The 22,171-nt window shown below is 40.9% G+C and overlaps 1 protein-coding gene across 1 annotated transcript in view; it reads left to right on the top strand.

The window, feature by feature from the left end:
* ADAMTSL1 (ADAMTS like 1) overlaps positions 1 to 22,171 on the top strand; it is a 454,301-nt gene that overhangs the window by 365,263 nt on the left and 66,867 nt on the right. Inside the window, exons 22-23 of the mRNA XM_032138382.2 lie at positions 7,421 to 7,600; positions 10,963 to 11,097. Of these exons, the coding sequence (XP_031994273.1) occupies positions 7,421 to 7,600; positions 10,963 to 11,097 (315 nt within the window). The remainder of the gene's footprint in view (positions 1 to 7,420; positions 7,601 to 10,962; positions 11,098 to 22,171) is intronic.

Here is a 22,171-nt window from a genome sequence, read left to right as displayed (position 1 = left end):
AAGTCCCTTCAGCCCCTGTACTCCTAGATAGGGAGTAAGACAAAACCCCTGACAGGGATTGGCATGAATGAGCTACCCCTCTGTGCAGGGATTAATGGTGGTGCCGGTAGAGCCCTTTCTGCAGAACCATCACCCCTCAACACACACCTGATCACTATGGACACATGCTTTGGCGATGAAACACTGGTGACATGATGGACCACGTTGTGTATCTTCTTGAGAGGTGGAACTGGTAGGAGTAAAAGAATAGGGGAGGGGCTGAGCGCGGGGACTCACACCTGTAATCACAGCACTTTGGGGGCCCAAGGTGGGTGGATCACCTGAGGTCAGGATTTTGAGACCGGCCTGGCCAACATGGTGAAACTCTATCTCTACTAAAAATACAAAAATTAGCCAGGTATGGTGGCAAGTGCTTGTAATCACAGCTACTCAGGAGGCTGAGGCATGAGAGTCACTTGAACCTAGGAAGCAGAGGTTGCAGTGAGCAGAGATCGAACCACTGCACTCCAGCCTGGGCAATAGAGCAAGACTCTGTCTCAAAAAAAAAAAAAAAAATAGGGGAGGAAAGTGCAGCAGAACAAGGAAATGGGCATTTAAAGGAGACTGAGAGAACCAGAATCTGGCTGAGGAAGTATTTACGTTGGGGAGCCTAAGACATTAAAACGAGCTTTGGCCACTCTTTCGTGCTGCCTAGGGCCCTCTCTCTGGGACTTCGTCCAGAGGCTCACTTGATAACCTTATAGTGAGAACCTGATATACCTAGTTTTCCCTAGCTATGACATTGCAGTCTTTATTTTTGTTTTTACCCATAAAACCATCTGTATTAATGCTGATTAACTAAAATAAATATTTGTATATTTGTCCTTATTCCTTTTGTTAAACAAGATACTCATTCAAAGTAGGTGGGAAAGAGCCTGCTTATAATTACACAGTGAATTTGCTGGACAAGGAAATCATCTGTGAGCTTAGTCGCCAGTTAAAACACTGACAGCTATAATGCTAAATGCCAAATGGCAGAGGACTACTTTTACTTTGCTGCTATAAGTGGCTCTTAAGGCTCTTTCCTTACTCTTGGTCATCTCTATCCCATTCCTAGCCAGGCAGCTTAGTGGCCTCCTGATTGGTTAGGTGGGATTCTCTAAGCACCAATAACACTGCCAGTAGCTAATACTCTAGCTTGAGAATTTGCAACCCAGACTCTCGTAATAGACAGGGAAGTGCAACTCCATAAGGGCCTGCTTAAAGCAGTATTTTATGTCAAATTCATTCATGTTAGTCATTTAGCAGCTTTTTATGGAGCATTTAATCCAGGTTAGATCAGATTTCTCCTAATCCAAGGAGCCACAGATAAACAAGATACAATTTTCAGGAAGCTCACAGTCTGGGAAGGAGAAAAGTTATGAAATACATAACGATAATACAATGCGATATGTAGATACAGTTGTTATTTTCTTATTATAAAATATTAGCGTATTAAAGAAATTTTAGAAAAACACAGAAAAATGTAAGAGGCCAAAAAGGAAAGAAAACAGCTTGTTCAAAGTCGCTCTCTCCAAACTCAACCACAGCTGACAATTTATTATATTTCCTTAATGATTCCCTTTCATCCTGCTTTATTTCCTCTCAGTAATAAACATTTGTCTGTGTCATAAGCATAATTTTAATGGCTATATAATAGCCTATGTTAAGAATATTATGTAATTTACCTAGACTGACTCACATATTTGAATTGTTAGCAATTTTTCATTAAACAACTTTTTGCATACATGTGCTTTCAGCTTATGAAATGCAGCCTCACATTCTTCCCAATCCTAAAGCATCAACAGCATTAGGCAATGAGTATGATAGGCTTTTTCTTGAAAAGTGACCTAATTCACTGTATCACTCCCATGCTTGTTCTCTATTTGTTCTCCGAAGACGTCAGAAAACTGAGTCGGCGATAAAGGATCAGGGGAAGAAGCAGTGTTTCAGTAAATGGGAACAGAATGTGCAAAGGGCCTGAGGTAGAAAAAGCTTGCTGCATTTAAAGAAGTGAAACCTGGCTGATGGTGTGGCTATAACATCAAGAGCAGAGAAGAAAGTAGCATATGAGGCTGAGGAGGTACGGGTAGGCAGGGGCTAGATCTTACATGTTCTCATAGATTATGGTACAGTTTAGGTTTTTCTCCTAAAAGCAAAGGAAGTATTTGAAGGACTTAGTTAGGAGATAAAATCAGCAGGACTAAGGATGCAGAAATAGTTCAAGAGTCAGTGATGAGTGGTGTATTAGGATAGATTAGACTCTGGTATCAAGTAGACCCCCAAATGTATAATGGCCCAAATACAATAGAAGTTTTATTTTTGCTTACCTAAGAGCCCAAAGAGTACACCTGGTCATCTGGAGAGCATCTGCCCCCACAGTGTCATTCAGGGTCATAGGATGCTGGTGGGTCTGACATCTGGAACACATGCCTTCCAGGGTCTCCCTAGGGGTTACCTCTATCCTATCAACCAGGAGAGGGGAAAACAGAATATGGGGGATGGTTGAGAAGGCTTTTAAGGGCCACACCTGGAAGGAGCACACATTAAGACTTTTCACATTCCTTTAGTCACATGGCCACGCACAACTACAAAGGACGTTGGGGAAGGTAGACTCACTGGGTACTCAGGAAAAAGAGGGAAACTGGTTTTGTGAACAGCTATCATTGTCTGCCATAGTCAGTGTGGAGAAACGTGGAAGGCTGGAAACCTTCTTTCCAGACTGCCATGGTTTTTTAGAATAATTGACAAGACTGACAGTTGAGTTACTGTGTCCTTTCTCTTTTCTTTCCCTAAGCCACCCTACCTCCACACCTCCTAGGAAGCTTCTAGAATTTCCCATGTAAAGGTGCACCTTTGAGTGGACACCCCACCTTGAGATGTTGACACACTGCCATGGTGCAGGCAGCCTTCCAAATATAATAAGGGATCCAGTTAACAAGAATACCCTGTCTGGGATTTTTTTAAAAAGAATATTATAGCATCACCCTACCTGGCAGCTCCGTGGACATCAAAGGCACTGGACCTTGTAATCATATCAAGTTACCACCCATTATGACTAAGCTGTTTTTCTGATCCTTTCAAGCAGCAGGGAGAGCATGGTGCTGTTGAAAAGATATACCACAGGGGAAAATGCAAACCTGGGTTCTTTTCCTTCCCTGTTTTAAGATACAAGTAATACCAGGGAGGTTAGCATGTGGAGCCTATCCCAGTAGCTGGTCCAAAACAACATAGCTTTTGGATTTTCTGTGGTAGAGCATATTTTCTGTCATTTTCAGGTGTTTCTTTTTGTGGCATTTGCTGTCACACTACAGCAGGCTAGAAAAGATCATCTCCCGCAACCTGACTAAGCTTCTCAACAAGAAAGAGCTAAAAAGCCAGAACACATGGATTCTGGAACCTCTCTCCTGACAACACCTTGGTTTTACAACCACAGCAGAAACATTAATTCTGAAAGTAGAAAGGAATTAAGCGTTCGACAGTTCAGAAATAGTAAAGCAGCAGTTCAGATTTTCTCTCAAGAGTCAGGCTAGTATAATGGCAGGTGGTGTACACTTGTTAAGATGGGGACTGTTGGCATTAAAGTTATCTCAGTTTGAATTCCCACCCTGGCACTGGTGGGTTACTGATTGGCTGTAGGATAGGGAACTGGGGGGAACAGAAACTTTGTTCCGATGTAATCGTTCAGGCGTCCAAACAAATGTGACCTTAGGCAGATTTCTTAATCTCTATGAGACCCTTTTCCTCATAAAATGGAGTTATTAAATAGTACCTGCTTCACAGGATCATTGTGAAAAATAAGTGATTGTGTTTATAAAATGTTTGGCTTATAGCAAATGTTCAGTCAATGTTATTTCTCCCTTTAACACACTCAGGATACATTTGCATGGCTCTCAGTACACTCCGATGTTGAGGTATTCTGAACACCAGTATTAGGCATGTGTATCACTACCTTTTCAAGGGACTCTGTGGAACATTCAAGGGCTGGTGAAGTTTTTTAAAGCATCATTGTCATCTCCTGAGAGAAAAAGAAAAAAATCTTTATAACACCTCAATTATTGTGTTCTATTTCCTCATTCTACATGCGTAATGTCAGAGCCAGTTATGGAAGGACTGGCTGTCACTCCAAGGTGTCTTCATAATATCATTCTCCACTTAAGGCCCACATTTCCAGGCAGGAAGTCCTCAAAATGTGGCACCAGCAACAATACCTACATCGGCAAACTCATAATGCAGAGCTGTGCTTGAATGAATCTGAGAGAGGTTTGCCAGTAGATTAAAGAATGATTCCCACTTAATTTCTCTTCCCTTGGGACTGCTGTCACATCCATGGTTCCAGGTTTACAGAAACTGGAGGTTTCTTCCTCCACCCTGCTATTCTGAACATTTCCATTTCTCCCGTGAAGCCCCCTGCTGTCACCAGAGGAATTCAGCCCTTTTGGTTTATATCCAGTCCTGTCCTCTCAAACAATTTTAGAGTGGCATGACATAGACAGACATCAAGGGAATGGAAGAAGCTTGCAAGCAATTCCTGGGGGAGTGAGAAATAGCTCCCAGGTCTGTCTCCATTCCTGGGTTCTCTCTCTCCTCCCTCTTTTCCGCCCTCCCTCCTCCCCTCTGTCACTCTCACTCTCATTTTCTCCCCCCCTGAGTCTCTGTGTTTGCTGCCCACAGCCCTCCTCAAAGGAAGATGCAGGCAGTAAGTGCTGCATGTGAGCAATGTGAGGGAAAGAGGATGAATAATGCTAGAAAATGGTTTGCAGGACCGGCATGGTGGCTCGTGCCTGTAATCCCAACACTTTGGAAGGCCAAGGCAGGTAGATCATCTGAGGTCAGGAGTTCGAGACCAGCCTGGACAACATGGCGAAACCCTGTCTCCACTAAAAATACAAAAATTAGCCAGGTGTGGTGGTGCACGCCTGTAATGCCAGCTAACTTGGGAGGCTGAGACAGGAGAATCGCTGGAACCCAGGAGGCAGAGGCTGCAGTGAGCCGAGATCATGCCACTGCACTCCAGCCTAGGTGACAGAGTAAGACTCCATCTCAATAAGAAAGAAGGAAGGAAGGAAGGAAGGAAGGAAGGAAGGAAGGAAGGAAGGAAGGAAGGAAGGAAGGAAGGAAGGAAGGAAGGAAGGAAGGAAGGAAGGAAAGGAAGGAAGGAAGGGGAAGGAAGGGAGGGGAAGGAAGGAAGGAAGGGGAAGGAAGGGGAAGGAAAAGAAGAAAGGAAAAGAAAAGGGTTCGCAGGAACTCATTTTTCCTTGTTCTTTCAGGAGAAAAATAGCTAAGAGTGCATTTCTTCAACTTACTTCTGAGGCTTTCTCCTAAATGCCGTGGATTTTTTTCTTTTAAATGGGAAAAAGCTAAGCTCAGAGTCCAAAGTCCAAGCTGGCATGGACAGGCATCACAATGCTCTTGCTCTCCCTAGTGGTGCTGCAATGAAAAGTCAGCTGTTCCACCCCTCACCTGTGTCTTTTCTCCAGGTATCTTTACAGATGATACCAACCTGCCCCTCTTATGCACTTGAGCATCAAGTATCCTACTGTTAGAGCCAGATTAGTGTGTGCCTCTCTCTGATGTGACAAGGCTGTGGTATCCAAGTCTCCACCCACTTTCGGTAGCCCTGCCTCTCTTTCTCTAGCCAATTTCAAGGACACATAACAGATACACAGGCAACTCCTTGAAGACTCTGCATTCTCAGCAGAAGGCTAGCCATTAAGGGCAAACTGCCCTTGCCCCAAAGGCAAAAACCAGCCCCAGCTCAGGGAAAACACTAGACCACTAGATTAAAGGTCTGGTTCCTTGGCCATTCTTGACTTTGACCCCATTTCCCCGGACTTGACACTTTTTTTTTTTTTTTTTTTTAGACAGAGTCTTGCTCTGTCACCCAGGCTGGAGTGCAGTGAGGTGATCTCGGCTCACTGCAACCTCTGCCTCCCAAGTTCAAGTGATTCTCCTGCCTCAGCCTCCTGAGTAGCTGGGATTACAGGTGCCCACCACCATGCCTGGCTAATTTTTGTATTTTTAGTACAGACAGGGTTTCACCATGTTGGTCAGACTGGTCTCAAACTCCTGACCTTGTGATCTGTCTGCCTCGGCCTCCCAAAGTGCTAGGATTACAGGCGTGAGCCACCATGCCCGGCCAGGACTTGACACTTTAAGCATGCCCTGGATACATGCCAGTGAGTTCTATAAGTAAACTGTGTGAGCTGGGTCAGCAGGCTGAGTTGTGTAGGGGAGGGTGCTCTCTGCTCTCTGGAGACCTGTGAATCCGTGCCACAGACTTTCAGTCTCTCAACATACTCAGAACCCAGCCTCCTATAGGATCCTCCCAAAACAGCATCTAGGAAAGCTCATCCTAAACTCCCAGGGCCTGTTTTCCAGCATGTCAACCACAAGGAAACTTCGTGAGGAATTCACGGGGTCCCTAGAGCACAGAGCCTGGCTTCCAAAGACAGAGCCCATCCCAAGTCAGCAGAAGATCTCCCCATCTCTCTCACAGAAAATAAACTTGGATTGTGGAAAGAGTTGAGCACTTTCCTTGTGTCCTTTTCCTGTGGTTCTACTGATACTACCACTTCATGTTCTCTTGCTCTGAGAAGATATGCAGGCTTCCAAAAATACAAGCATGTTTTCTACATAGAGGGTCAACTCCAGGAACAATCTAGCAGCTTCCATTTGTCTAGTTCATACATATATTTTAATGTTGTATAGCTTTGCACTTTTTATTAAAATATATCTATACAGAAAAGTACGTGTATCATAAAGGTACCAAGTGAACACTCCCCACCAGACCAGCCCCAGGTCAAGACACAGAGCATCGCCAGTGGCCAAGCCCATTGTCCCATTTCTCAGTCACAACCCCTCCCCATTCATTCCACTGACTACTAACAACATAGATTAATGTTACCAGGTTGTTGTTTTTTTTAAATTATACAGTATGTACTCTTGTGTCTGGCATCTCTTACTCAACATTATGTTTATTTCATGTAGTTTCATTTTCACTGGTGTATACATTTGGTTCTCATGTTTTTCAAATACATTTTCTCCAAAGAATTTGGGTACTCTCCTTCCACCTTGGCAAGACCCCTTGCCAGCTGCCTGTTTCCTCCTCTTTGTACTGGCCTCCCTCTTCCTGCCTCAACACTGTAAGTTTAAAAGGCCAAAGATCTGGAGACAACTGAGATGTTTATCTTGTATCAACATTTGTTCTGATTCTTTGGTCACCCTGAAGTCTATATCCTTATCCTACCAGGCTCTGGGCATTATTTAGTCTGGCCAAAGCCTGGGAGAAGATGTCCCTGTAGAGCAGCCCCACAGAAGGGGGATTCAAGAAGCTATAAATGCCTCTGGGCTCACCTAAATGTGTTTGACTGACGAGTAGGTTTTTTTTTTTTCTGCCTAGGAGTGCCTGAAGCTGAAGTCACTTGGTTCAGGAATAAAAGCAAACTGGGCTCCCCCGACCATCTGCACGAAGGCTCCTTGCTGCTCACAAACGTGTCGTCCTCAGATCAGGGCCTGTACTCCTGCAGGGCGGCCAATCTTCATGGAGAGCTGACTGAGAGCACCCAGCTGCTGATCCTAGGTAAACACTTCAAAGCTGGCTGCCTCTGCTGCACCCTGTTGGGAGTGACTATCTAACCCACCCTCTACCTCCTTTGTGCCCTAATCCAATTAAGGACATAAAAGATAAAATTGGTATCCCTTCACTTCTTCCCAATTTAGGGCCTTTCGACAGAACACAAACTTTGAGCCCAAACAAGACCTTGAACCTTGGCTCTTCCATTTACTAACTGCCTGGCACTGGGCAAGTTACTTCACTCTGCTAAGCCTTAGATACTGGTCTCTATGCGGAGACTCCAGACACGGGGATTGCGAGGGGAGAACAGGCATCTCAAACAGAGATAACCTAATTAAAACAATTATCCTTAACTCTTCCTGCATTAAGGACTTCTTTGAGAATTAGATAAAAACTATGGATTCCTCCTTCTAGAAAAATTCATACATGTAATATTTTTCATATCATTCCAGGAAGCTTATGGTCTAGTCCATCTAAAGTCTCCACATGTACCCCTAAACATAAGAACCCCTGATTAAAGAGTCTGGCATGGCTCCTGGTGTAAAATGGGTGCTTAAAAATAACAATTGCTGGGACAGCGTCCACCATCTGATTATTGCCCAGTTCTGGACTCAGCCATGTTGCAAGCTATAACCATTTTTGCCCCCTGGACTAGGGATACCCTGCTGTTCTTCCCCACTAAATCTGGGTGCTAGGGAGATAAAGTTAAAAAAAAAAAAAAACAAAAAACTTTTTTTTGGCTTTTTCAAAAAAGCAATTATTAGAGCACTTATGCTCTAATTATGCTCTTTCTCACCTAGAGAAAGCTGTCATTCTAAGGAAAAAAAGGAAAGATGTAAGAAACAATAATTCATGCCACACATACAGACATAAACATACATTACAGACTTCCTCAGGGAAAAATATTTAAACTTTACACTTCTGTTTTCACACCCAGAGTTGAAGATATACCAACACATAGGTCCTTCTAGACCCTGCCCACTCAGATTTCAGAGAGGCCCAAACAGGTTTTCATCTCACTGGTGGCTACATAAACCTCCAGCCATCTTAGGAAGCCACAGAAAATTGGCTCAGAGAAAGATGTCATTTGTTTTGCACTGGGTTTCATCCAGCTGAGCTGCTAGTCTGGAGCCCAGAGCCCAGGGAATATTGCCCCACACTGAGTTACGGTGGTTACCAATGAGATTTTTCTCCCTAATAATCCTTCCTTGTTGCCTCTGCTAACAGAGATGAAAGTCTAAGATGTATGGCTGCTACTGTGGCTTTGCCAATGAAGTGTGTATGTTCTATAGGCAGGTGCTTACTGCATTCCAACTCTAATACAGTGTTAACAGTGAACATGGTGTTCGAAGAGCAAAACATCTTCCCCATTTTCATCAAACTTAATGGGGAAAAAAATCACTGTCAAGACTTTTAAGTTTAAGGCTTTTCTTGGTCACAGTTCTTGGTTTATTAAGGAAAGTTTGTTAGCTTTTAATAGGTAATTTATAAACATCAAAGAAATGTCTCATTTAATCCGCAAAAATGTAGCTTAATTTTTAAAGGGGGCATTTTGTGGATGAAGCTGAGATTTCACCCCAAATTCTGTAACTTAACCTGTGCTATGAGGACTTGAAGTGTAGTAAGGCAGACTTTCACCCATGTATTCATATAGTCCATTGAACAGATATTCATTAAGTGTTGCCATTTAATGTTGCTGACATTAAGTTCCATGTCACCTGGACACTGGTAAAGTTTTAGGAGAAATATAAGTGGTGGCCTCTACCCCTGGAGAATTTCCAGTTTTCCTTGGAAGAGCCAATGGACATGCACTGAAGAGGAAAATTACTGTCAAAGCTGTAAGGACATTAGGAGGGGCCAACATTTGGCCCAAAAAGAGCTGATTGTTTTGAAGATGGAAAGTAGGCTCCCCTTTTGGCTCTTAGTAAATAAGCAAAGGTTTCATGAATTTCAACAGGAAATATTGAGGAGGAGAGAAAAAGAGACACTTTGAGTAAACTGCCACCATCAATTCCTAAAATCATGGTATTCCAGGGTAGAAAGAGATCTTGGAAAGGAACCTCATTTTGTAGATGAGAAAACTAAGGCTCTGAGGACTTAAATGACCTAATTAGTGAACGACAGAGCCATGGCTCAAACAGAGGGTTCCTGAACCCAGGCGTGATGTTTTCCTCTATGCCATATGAAAAGGATTCTTTTTCAAGTATATTTTATATATATATATATATATACACACACACACACACACACACATATGTAATCTCAAGTTCATCATTGTTTTCTCTATACAATGGTCTTTGTCAGTCAAAGACAGAAAGACTGCAGGTATGTTTTTCAAATAGACTCAGGCACCATTGTGACTTATTAATTCACCAGCCCTACCAAGTGCCTTACACGGTGCCAGGCATGTAGTAGGGCTGTTGCAGAATGCTGTTGAAATGACCATCCATTTCAAGAGCAATACTCCTGGGCTGCTGCTTCCATTCCAACAAGTGCTCTGGAGAAAAAGGTGGGAGCTGGCCTTGGGAGTGTAAATTGCAGTTCCTCAGGAGATGCAGGAAGAGGGGAAAAGGCATCTGCTGCTTTTCCAAGAGAATCTGGGATCATCCCACTACTAAGTTCAGCAGGTTCTTGCCTCTTTATTTGTCCAGCAGAAATGATAAGCCACTATATATTTCCCATTTTAGTCACTTTTAGCATTGATTAACTGCGACATCTGATGACTTCAGCGCTGACTCCTTGTAAGATTCTGAATGATGAAGCATCACATAGCAACATTCTCCTTCCTGCTCTATCTAGGTCCTACTTAGGCATAAAAATCCAAACCACAAAGCAAATTAAGTCACCAACTTCACAACTGCATCTTTTGCTTCATAGAAAAGGGTCCTTTTAAATAAGAAATTCCTGTGGTGTTTCTCTGTCTGTGCGGACAATAACAAAGTGCCTCATTCTAAAGACTGTTGCTAGGGCTAAATGAAAAATGGACTGAAATGTATTTAGCACAGAACTTGGCATAGTAAATGCTAAAATTCACCTTTATAAAAAAGTATCTTTATCATATAGTTTAACTTATCTACAAATGTGTAGGTACCCAGTGGTCTAAAGTGAGAAACCCCTGAACTTGGTATGCCTGCTTCTTCTTACTTACCTTATCATTTCAGGCATCAAATACCTATATTGAGTTTGAAATTCAGTCTCACCTTGATAGGGACTCCTCTATAGGAAAAATAATGTTAAAAGGCAACAATAGTAATGCCTATCTTACATATATGCATACATGTGCACATACATGCATACCCACCTCTTCCTCTTCCCTTGACACAGCCTTGTGCTTTAACCTGCCTGATCCACCCTCTGCCTCCTCACAGATCCCCCGCAAGTCCCCACACAGTTGGAAGACATCAGGGCCTTGCTCGCTGCCACTGGACCGAACCTTCCTTCAGTGCTGACGTCTCCTCTGGGAACACAGCTGGTCCTGGATCCTGGGAATTCTGCTCTACTTGGTGAGTCTAACCCTTGGAAACACTGGGCAGAAATCCAGGACTGGACAGGATTTATGGATGGGTGACTGCTTGCAGGTGGGAAGGAGGCAGCAGTAGGGGGTGGCCAACAGGAAATCACTAAATTGCCTACAGAATCCAGACTCACCAGTGGAAACTTGGCTGACTTTCCATATGAGGTGAATGCAGTTGTTAGTCTGTACTCTGTGGCTTGTCTAGATTCCAATATGGCTCCTTTCTGAATCCTCTTGGGTTGATGCCATGGTCCAGATCCTCTTAATCAGACTGACTCTTGAAACTTTGAGAAAGTTACAGCAGTAAAGAACAGCTCCTATATCTCCTCTCCTCTTGCTAACCATTCCCCAGTACTCCTCCATGATCCCCTCCCACCTAAACTAGAGCAATAATCAACTTTCGAGGAGAAAGTCAAATATCAGCACCCTCCAAAAGGAAGACTATACTATTTAGACCAGCTTTCTGTAGATATAGCCTAAAGCTAACCCAGATAAACTTCTCAAGGCAAGTGCTGAATTAATTTCACCAAGTACAACCTCCCTGTCATCTAGTGTTGGAAACCTTTACCAAGTTATTTCCCACATGGGTAGTGCCCTCTGGTAGCAAGGAGTTGTACAAGGGCATTCAAGTCCTGGGCCCCCACACCAGAATCATGAAGATGCCAGAAAAACCTTCACACATGACCTCTGGAGATGGACAAGGTGGAAGAGAAGAATTCTTCTGCCTTCAAAAGGCCTGGTGGGCGGGGGGGAAATAGGCCTATACATGGAATAGAGACAGGGAATATATGAGAAGTTTCTGTACCTTCCTCTTGTGCTGTGTACCTAAGATCTAAAACTCCTCTTTAAAATAAAACAAAAAGCCAAGGCCTACAAAGTGGGGAAAATCTTCATACTAACTCTGCGTGATCCCAAATGTTGACAATAATAGCTAGAATTATTCCTGTGGCTCAAAGTTTAAAGCTTCTGTATTCTTTTACCCACCAACTAGCGAGGAACAGGAGGCCAGTGGGTTCCCAGTCATACTGGTGATGACTTATCAACATGGCCACAGGGGCCTGGTATCTTTAGGATTAGAGCACAGAAAGATGACCTTCAGTTTTCGTTTTCATCTGAAACTCGCAAAGAATCTTCATAGCTTATCAGCATATGGAAAAATCTGATTTCTCTATTTTTGACCTGAGTAAAAATAAGACATAGGGAAAGTAACAAGTAGCCCTATTCTGTTGCCCATGATTTATACAAGTTTGGCATTGAGTTTTTCTATATCACGTTGATCAGAATTAATAGAAGCTTCAAATTGCATATTGCCTTTGGCTTACAAATAGTAAACTTATTCCAAATGAAATGTGCATTGTGAACTTCTTTATTTTAGAATCACTGTGAGAAACTCTCATAACTGTTCATCACAGCCCAGTCACAAGCAGGGTGGCAGCAATTGTTTATTTTCAAGTTCAGTAACTCTTTTGGGTCACTCAGGTGCCATTTAGCATGCTGGAAAAGTTGACCTGTTCATATTTTTTCATGATAGCTTTACTTTCATTCTCCCTTATTCTGGAATAATATTTTGTTTCATTTTAGCCATGGGCAATAAGAATTTATTGTACTTTATGTTGCCACATTCCATTGCTAGTTTATGGTGCTTTGTTACCTTAGGCTGGTATTTAAATCCAGCAGTTAAGAGACACCTTACAATCCCAGTCCACATCCAGATGCTCCATTTGAATGAGACAGTGAGTCAGTATTCATAAAGTCCCTGAATGTAACTGCCTGGACCAAATGAACTTGAATGGTGAATGTCAGTGTCACGCCAGCACTATAGAACTAGGAGGCTCACATGGAATTGTGGAGATGAATGAGACAGTGATGTCAAGTATCAGGACTCTGAGAAGTAGGTTGAGACAGACAGAGCCTCATTATGATGCTTTGGAGCTGAGCACTGCAGAATGGGTGGGATTCAAATAGGCAGAAAGGAAGGGAAATGGGCACTCAAGGTAAGGAAGATTCCATGAGCCCCAAGATGAAAAATGTGCAAGATATGTATCAGATGTCTGTTCAGAAACAACTGTAAAACACCGCTGCTTTAAGACTGATGACAGGCAGCTAAACTGGGATAGAAACTAGGCCATCAAAATGAACAAGCCTCAGCCCCAGCTTGTCCATTCAGATTTGGCTCAGACCCTCACCCCAACAATCCTAATGCCCTCCATCCATCCTGAAGTTCCCCAGCTAGTGCCTTATCCTGGTCTTAGTCCAGTTGCTCCCATCCGGACAGGCTCCCATCCCTGACTCCTATAGGTGACCCTTTCAGACCACAGTGTGTGCTCTGGGTATGAGAAATAAGCCAGGGAGGCTGGAGAGGAGGTTTTGTGTAGGGTTGCTGAGAAATTAACATCAAATTGTGGAGGCCATGAATATAAAACAAAGGAAGTAGATGTACTACATGGGGAATGGGAACAAATATTTCGAGGGTTTTTAAATAGGAGAATGACATACTAAAAGTAATGTATAAGAAGAATTAATCTGATATTCTGTAGGAATAATCGATAGTGGGAGAGATTTAATGAAGAAACCCTATTTTGAGGATAACATATTCTAGACCAAGGTGGAAATACATGGCAAAGATACTGTTAATCACTCCTCCCACAGCCAAGACATCCCTAGTCAGTCATGACATTCTTTTTCACTCAGCCCAGGCACTGCCTTGAAATTCATTTTAATGTTCTTACCAAGCCTGGTGGTAGTTAATATATACAGGATGAAAGCCATTCACCAGCCCTATTGTAGCCAGTGAGTGGTGAGATGTCAGCCACTGTATGTTTCCTCTATGTATGAGGTCAGCTGGCTGTAACAGCCTTACAGAACTTCATGGTTCTGTGGCACAGGAACAGTAACTCATAGACCCTGATTTTCATGTTTCCCAGCAGTAAGGGGAGGAGGGAGAGTTGGAGTTTTTTAAGCCATGTGTCAGAGCTCATTCTTCTTCATTAAGTCTGGAGTGTTGAGATCCCCACTAGGTGAGACTATTCCAGAACTGGCTATTTTAGTTATCAGACACCCTGGTATTGATTTCACCTCAAGCCACTGCTACAACTCTCCAAAAGGAAGGTTGCCTGAGCAACACACGCACAGGCCCACCTGGGCCTCACGTTTCCATAACTATAAAAATGAAACCTTGGGACTAGCAAGTGCTTGTTGCTCTCACACTGTTGACCATATGGCTTAGACATAGATGCCCAGTAGAGGCTCGGCCATGCCCAGTGGACCCAACCTAACTGGACCCATTGTCCCAGGCAAAACAGGTGCTAATTTTTTTATCCTTGTTTGCAGCTATTCTTTTTGCAGGAAGGCCAAAACTGTGCCAACTGTTCTCCAGGGCAAGGCTGGCGGTCATGCCATCACTTTTTGGTGGTCCAGACCCAAGCAGTACCCCCCACAGGGCTCCAATTATAGAGCAGCAGCATTTCAGGCCTCCCTGCGGCACCAAAACCTTTTTGCAGACTTTTGCTAAATATTTTTTTTGGCCACTAAGACCCAAGACTAATATTTCTCACAGTATCATTTATAGGGCATTACCACTGATATTTTTTGAAAAATAACTTTTATTGGAGTTTTTATTATAAGAGCAATACATCTTCGTTGTAGAAAAATGAATTAGAGAAGCAGAAGGAAAACAATGAAAATTATCTATAATTACCTAATTCAAAGATAATTTGTTCAAATACCTTCTTCCCAGACATTAATATACATATTATACATATCTTTTGCCTAAAATGAAATATACTCTATATATTGATCATAACTTTTTTCACTTACTGGTATGTAACAGGCAGCTTTCCATGTCTCTAAATAGTCTTCTACAATTTCATTTTATATCTTATTCTATAAGATATATAGATCTATATCTTATTCTATAAGGTATATAGATCTATATCTTATTCTATAAGGTATATAGATTTATATCTTATTCTATAAGGTATATAGATTTATATCTTATTCTACGTACTATATCTTATTCAACAAATTCTCTAATGTTGATCTTTTAGGTTCTTTATAATATTTTCCTATTATATCAAAAATAGATTTGATGAATATTTTTATTTCTAAGTCCTTGTGTGCAGCCCTGTTTACTTAGGATCAATTCCTAGTAGTGAAATTGTTGTGTCAAAAGCATTGAATATTTTAGATTTTTGTTGTATATTGTCAAATTGCCCTCCAACAAAGTTTTACCGATTTTATATGCCCACCAGCACCGTACGAGAGTTCCCATTTACCCAAAATGTTGCCAAGACTACATATCACCAAGAGTTTTTACATTTACTATTTTAATTGGTGGATATACAATAATATAAAATACAATATGAAAAATTGTATAAATACATTTATAATTTTGTTTTTATTATGTTTATCATTCATTTATATTCATTTATGAATTGCCTATTCAAGTCCTTTGATCGTTTTTTGTTATTTCTCTGTTTTGTTTTTTAACTTTTAAGTTCATGGGTGCATGTGCAGGTTTGTTACATGGGTAAACTTGTGTCATGGGGGCTTGTTATGCAGACTATTTCATCACCCAGGTATAAAGCCTCGTACCCATTAGTTATTTTTCCCGATCCTCTCCCTGATCCCACCCTCCACCCTCTGATAGGCCCCAGTGTGTGCTTTGTTCCCCTCTATGTGTCCGTGCGTTCTCATCTGGCTCCCACTTAATAAGTGAGAACATCAGGTACTTGGTTTTCTGTTCCTGCGTTAGTTTGCTGAGGATGATAATCTCCATCTGTATCCATGTCCTTGCAAAGGACATGATCTCATTCTTTCTTATGGCTGCACAGTACTCCATGGTGTATATGTACCACATTTTCTTTATCCAGTCTATCACTGATGGACATTTAGGTTGATTCCATGTCTTTGCCATTGTGAATTGTGCTGCAATGAACATATATGTGCATGTGTCTTTATAATAGAATAATTTATATTCCTTTGGGATACCCAATAATGGGATTGCTGGGTTGAATGATATTTCTGTCTTTAGGTCTTTGAGGAATTGCCCACTGTCTTCCACAATGGTTGAACTAATTTACACTCCCACCAACAGTGCATAAGCATTTCATTTTCTCCACAACCTTGCCAGCATCTGTTGTTTTTTGACTTTGTAATAATAGCCATTCTAACTGGTGTGAGATGGTATCTCATTGTGGTTTTGATTTGCATTTCTCTAATAATCAGTGACGCTGAGCTTTTTTTCATATGATTGTTGGACGCATGTATGTCTTCTTTTGAAAAGTGTCTGTTCACATCTTTGCCCACTTTATAATGGGATTGTGTTTTTTTGTAAATTTAAGTTCCTTATAGATGCTGGATGTTAGTCATTTGTCAGATGTATACTTTGCAAAAATTTTCTTCCATTCTGTAGGTTGCGTTTCTTCTGTTGACAGTTTGTTTTGCTGTGCAGAAGCTCTTTAATTAGATCTCGTTTGCCAGTTTTTGCTTCTGTTGCAATTGCTTTTGGTGTCTTCATCATGAAACCTTTGCCCGTGCCTATGTCCTGAATGGCAATGCCGAGGTTGTCTTCTAGGGTTTTTACAGTCTTGGGTTTTACATTTCAGTCTTCAATCCATCTTGAGTTAATTTTTGTATATAGAGTAAGGAAGGGACTCAGTTTTAATCTTCTGTATATGGCTAGCCAGTTATCCTAGCACCATTTATTAAATAGGGAATCCTTCCCCCATTTCTTGTTTTTATCAGTTTATCGAAGATTAGATGGTCATAGGTATGTGGCCTTATTTCTGAGTTCTCTATTCTGTTCCATTGGCCTATGTGTCTGTTTTTGTACCAGCACCATGTTTTTTGGTGACCATAGCCCTGTAGTATACTTTGAAGTTGGGTAGCGTGATGCCTCCAGCTTTGTTCTTTTTGCTTAGGATTGCTTTGGCTATTTGGGCTTCTTTTGGGTTCCATATGAATTTTTAAATAGTTTTTCCTAGTTCTGTGAAAAATGTCATTGATCGTTTAATAGGAATAACACTTAATCTATAAGTTGTTTGAGGCAGTATGACCATTTTAACAATGTTGATTCTTCTTATCGATGAGCATGGAATGTTTTTCTATTTGTTTGTGTCATCTCTGATTTCTTTGAGCAGTGTTTTGCAGTTCTCTTTGTGGAGATCTTTCACCTTCTTTGTTATTCATTTATAAGATACAAATACTTCTTTATATGTTTGACCCATATTTGACAATCTGATAGTTGATATTCAATATATAATACATATTTAAAGTTTAAAATATGATGTTTTGATATATGTATACACCTGTGAAATCATCACCACAATCAATATAATGAACATATTTATCAGCCCCCAAGTTACCTCATATCCCTTTGTAATTGTTCCCTCATACCCCTACCCCCAACACCACTGCTCCCACCCTAGGTGAACACTGATCTGATTTATGTCAGGGTAAACTAGATTGCATTTTATACAATGTTATAGAAAAGGACTAATGCCTTTGGGATATTTTATTTCTTTCACTCAGAATAATTACTTTGACATTCATCCATATTGTAGCATGGATCAACAGGGCATTTCTATCGCTAATTAGTATTTCATTGTATATACTACAGTTTGTTTAATCATTCACCTGTTCAGAGACGGAATCGTTATTTTCAGTTTCTAGTTATTACAAATCTGCTATGAAATTTATTTATATTAATCTTTGTATGCACACATGGTTTCATTTCTCTTGGTTAAACACCTAGGAGTGAAATGACTTGCTTGTATCATAGATATATATTTAACATTTTAAGAAACAGTCAAACTGTTTTCCAAAGTAGTTGTACTACTTTACATTCCTGCCAGCAGTGCAAGAAAGTTCTGAGTTCTCCTTGTCCTCACCAAAACTTACTGTAGTTGGTCTTTTGCATTTTGGATATTCTACTGTGTGTGTAGTGGTTTCTCATTGTAGTTTTAAATTGTATTCCCTTAATTACTAGTAGTGTTGAACATCTATTCATGTGTTTATTTGCCATCCTGATTTCTTCTTTGGTAAAATGTCTGCTCAATTTTTTGGCCCTTTATTTAAAAATTGAGTTGTTTACTTATATCAAATTTTCAGTGTTTTAATATATTTTGAATATAAGTCCTTTAATGAGATATGTAATTTCCAAATACTTTGTCCCAGTCAGCAGCTGTATTTTCATTCTCTTAACAGTGCCTTTCAAAGAGTAGAAGATTTTGATTTTGATGAGGTTCGACTTACTCTTTTCTTAATTTTTTAAAATAATTTCAACCTTTATTTTAGATTCAGGAGGTACATGTGCAGATGTGTTACATAGGTATATTGCCTGATGCTAAGATTTGAGGTATGATTGATCCCATCACCCGGATACTGAATATAGTACCCAGTAGTTTTTCAGCTCTTGCCCTGTTCCTTTCCTCTCTCATTAGTAGTCCCCAGTGTCTACTGTTGCCATTTTTATGTCCATGAGTACCCAATGTTTAGTTCCCACTTCTAAGTGAGAACATGTGGTATTTGGTTTTCTGTTCCTGCATTATCCTGCTTAGGATAATGGCCTCCAGCTGCATCCATGTTGCTGCAAAGAACATTATTTCATTCTCTTTATGGCTGCATACTATCTTATGGTATATATGTACCACATTTTATTTATCCAATCCACTGTTGATGGGCACCTAGGTTGATTCCATGTCTTTGCTATTGTGAATAGTGCTGCAATGAACACACAAATGCATGTGTCTTTTTGGTAGAATGATTTATTTTCTTTTGAATACATACCCAGTAATAGGACTGCTGGATTGAAAGATCGTTGGGTTTTAAGTTCTTTGAGAAATATCCAAACTGCTTTCCACAGCAGCTAAACTAATTTACAGTCCCACCATCCGTATAAAAGCATTCCCTTTTCTCTACAGAATCACCAGCATCTGTTGTTTTTTGATGCTTAAATTGTAGCCATTTTGACTGGTCTGAAATGGTATCTTATTGTCTGCTTTTGAGAAATGTCTGTTCCTGTCTTTTGCCCGTTTTTAATGGGGTTACTTGTTTTTTGCTTGCTCAATTTAAGTTCCTTATGGATTCTGAATATTAGACCTCTGTTGGATACATAGTTTTTGAATATTTTCTCCCGTTCTGTAGGTTGTCTGTTTACTCTGTTGATAGTTGCTTTTGCTGTGCAGAAGCTCTTTAGTTTGATTAGGTCCAACTTGTAAATTTTTTGCTTTGTTTCAATTACTTTTGAGAACTGTTTTGGTTACTGTAGCCCTGTAGTATATAGTTTGAAGTTGGGTAGCATGATGCTTCTCTCTTTGTTCTTTTTATTTAGGATTACTTTGGCTATTCAGGCTCTTTTTTGGTTGCATATGAATTTTAGAATAGCTTTTTCTAATTCTGTGAAAAATGATGTTGATAGTTTGATAATAATAGCATTAAATCTGTAGATTGCCTTGGGCAGTATGGCCATATTAATGATATTGATTCTTCTAATCCATAAATACTGGATGCTTTTCTATTTATGGATGTCATCTACGATTTCTTTCACCATTGTGTTTTATAGTTCTCCTTGTGGAGATCTTTAACCTTCTTGGTCAGATATATTCCTAGAGATTTTATTTTTGTGTATTTTTGTGTTGCTATTGTAGATGGCATTGCATTCTTGATTTGGCCCTCAGCTTGAAGGTTATTGGTATATAGAAATGTTATGGATTTTGTACATTGATTCTGTATCCTGAAACTTTACTGAAGTCATTTATCAATTCCAGGAGCCTTTTGGAAGTCTTTAGGGTTTTCTAGATGTATAATCATATAGTCAGTAAAGAGAGATAGTTTGACTTATTTGCTTATTTGGATGCCTTTTATTTCTTTCTCTTGCCTGATGGCGCTCGCTAAGACTTTCCATTTATTCTTTTAGGGCTCATTCTTTTAGCATTGTATTTAAGAAATCTTTGCCTACTCCTGTCTCAAAGATGTTCTCATATTTTCTTCTAGAAGTTTCATAATTCTAAGTTTTAAGTCAGGTATATGATTTATTTTTAGTTAGTTTTGTAAATGATATGAGCTATATATTGAAGTTTGTTTTTATACATATGGACATCCAACTTATCCATTACAATTTGCTGAAAATATTATCCTTTCTCCACTAGGTTGGCTTTGCATCTTCCTGGAAAATCAATTGTTCTTATATACGTGGGTATATTTCTAGATTCTCTATTCTATTTCATTGTTATGTTTGTCTCTTTTACCACATTCTACTTAATGTCCTATAAATCATAAGGTCTGGCTTGTGGAAACAGATACTATTCCCTACCCTGGTGAGCCTCGGACACTGGTACTTCTAATTCTTTTAAGTGGTTCTTCCCCTACTTCACACACATGCCACCAATACACATTCTGCGGCATACTCAAGGGGATCCTCTGCAGATTTACAAAACCCACGTGTTTTTATAAATACAGTTTTACTGTAACAGAGCCACACCCATTCATTTACCCAAGTGTTGTCTGTGGCTGCTTTCATATTACAACAGCAGAATTGAGTACATGTGACAGGCACCATATGGCCCAAAAACCTAAATTATTTCCTATCTGCCCCTTTACAGAAAATGTTTGCCAACCCCTGATCTGGTCCCTCTACCTTATTATTGGAAAGGACACCAAGGTCTTCTGAGAGTCGTGACATATTCCCTGTTTCTAAGGATCACATCCTTCCCACTGTATCTCCTTGTCCTTCCTCCTGTCACTGGCTTAGGCCTCCATGTGGTCAAAGACCCTAAAAGACGCATAGTATTAGCCTATTCTCATGCTGCTGTTTTCTTCCCGAGACTGGGAAGAAAAAGAGGTTTAATGGACTTACAGTTCCACATGGCTGGGGAGGCCTCACAATCATGGCAGAAGGCAAGGAAAAGCAAGTCACGTCTTACATGGATGGTGGCAGGCAAAGAGAGCTTATGCAGGGAAAACTCTCATTTTTAAAACCATCAGATCTCATGAGACTCATTCATTATCACAAGAACAGCATGGGAAAGACCTGCCCCCGTGACTTAATCACCTCCCAGCAGGTTTCTCCCATGACATATGGGAATTGCAGGAGGTATAATTCAAATGAGATTTGGGTGGGGACACAGCCAAACCATATTACACACACACTTACACACACACACACACACACACACACACACACACAAAAACCTAGAGGAGTAGAAATTGTCCTCAGGAAGGTAGGGAAAGAGAGAAAAGCTCAAAAGAGCCTGGAGTTTTGTCAGAATTAGATAGCCTCAGGTGGCTCCAGTTTAAAAATAAATAAATAAATAACTAGGCTGGGCATGGTGATTCACACCTGTAATCCCAATGTTTTGGGAGGCTGAGATGGGAGGATTGCTTGAGGTCAGGCATTTAAGACCAGCCTGGGCAACATAGCAAGACCTTATCTCTACAAAAATTTTTTAAAAATTTAACTAGGCATGGTGGTGCAGGCCTGTAGTCCAAGCTACTTGGGAGGCTGAGGTGTAGTCCTAGCTGCTTGGGAGGCTGAGGTGGGAGGATCACATGAGCCTTGGAGGTGGAGGCTGCAAGTGAGCTATAATCTTCAAGCGAGCTATAATTGCACCACTGCACTCCAGCCTGGGCAACAAGTGAGATCCTGTCTCTTTAAAAAAAAAAAAAAAAAAAAAAAACCTAAAATATGTAATTACATGTGGCTTAATAAAAACAGTGCCTTTTTCCAGCATCTTATTTAGGTGCTGTTCAAGTGTCTTTCAGCGTACATTTGGCCCACCCCCTCTTTTTAGCAGCACACTCTCCTTAGTGAGCAAGCTCCCATGCCTCCTTCAGAGGAATTCCTCACACATCTCCATTGGAGGCACATGTCAGCCCCACAGAGAGCAAACAGCACCAGCCTTTTCTCATGCCTTGTGATTTACCAAGAGGAGGGAGATGTGGGCAGTCATTCCACCCTGAGTGTACAGAGTGAAGACTTTCCATGAAATAATTCATCGTGCCTGGCCCTTCTCCCTGGTGGGAGGCTCGAGGGGGCACAGCCAACACACATGGTAGCACCAACA

Source organism: Hylobates moloch, unplaced genomic scaffold, assembly GCF_009828535.3.
Source record: "Hylobates moloch isolate HMO894 unplaced genomic scaffold, HMol_V3 SCAFFOLD_19, whole genome shotgun sequence".
Taxonomy (NCBI): Eukaryota; Metazoa; Chordata; class Mammalia; order Primates; family Hylobatidae; genus Hylobates; species Hylobates moloch.
This window is presented reverse-complemented; position numbering and strand designations above follow the sequence as displayed.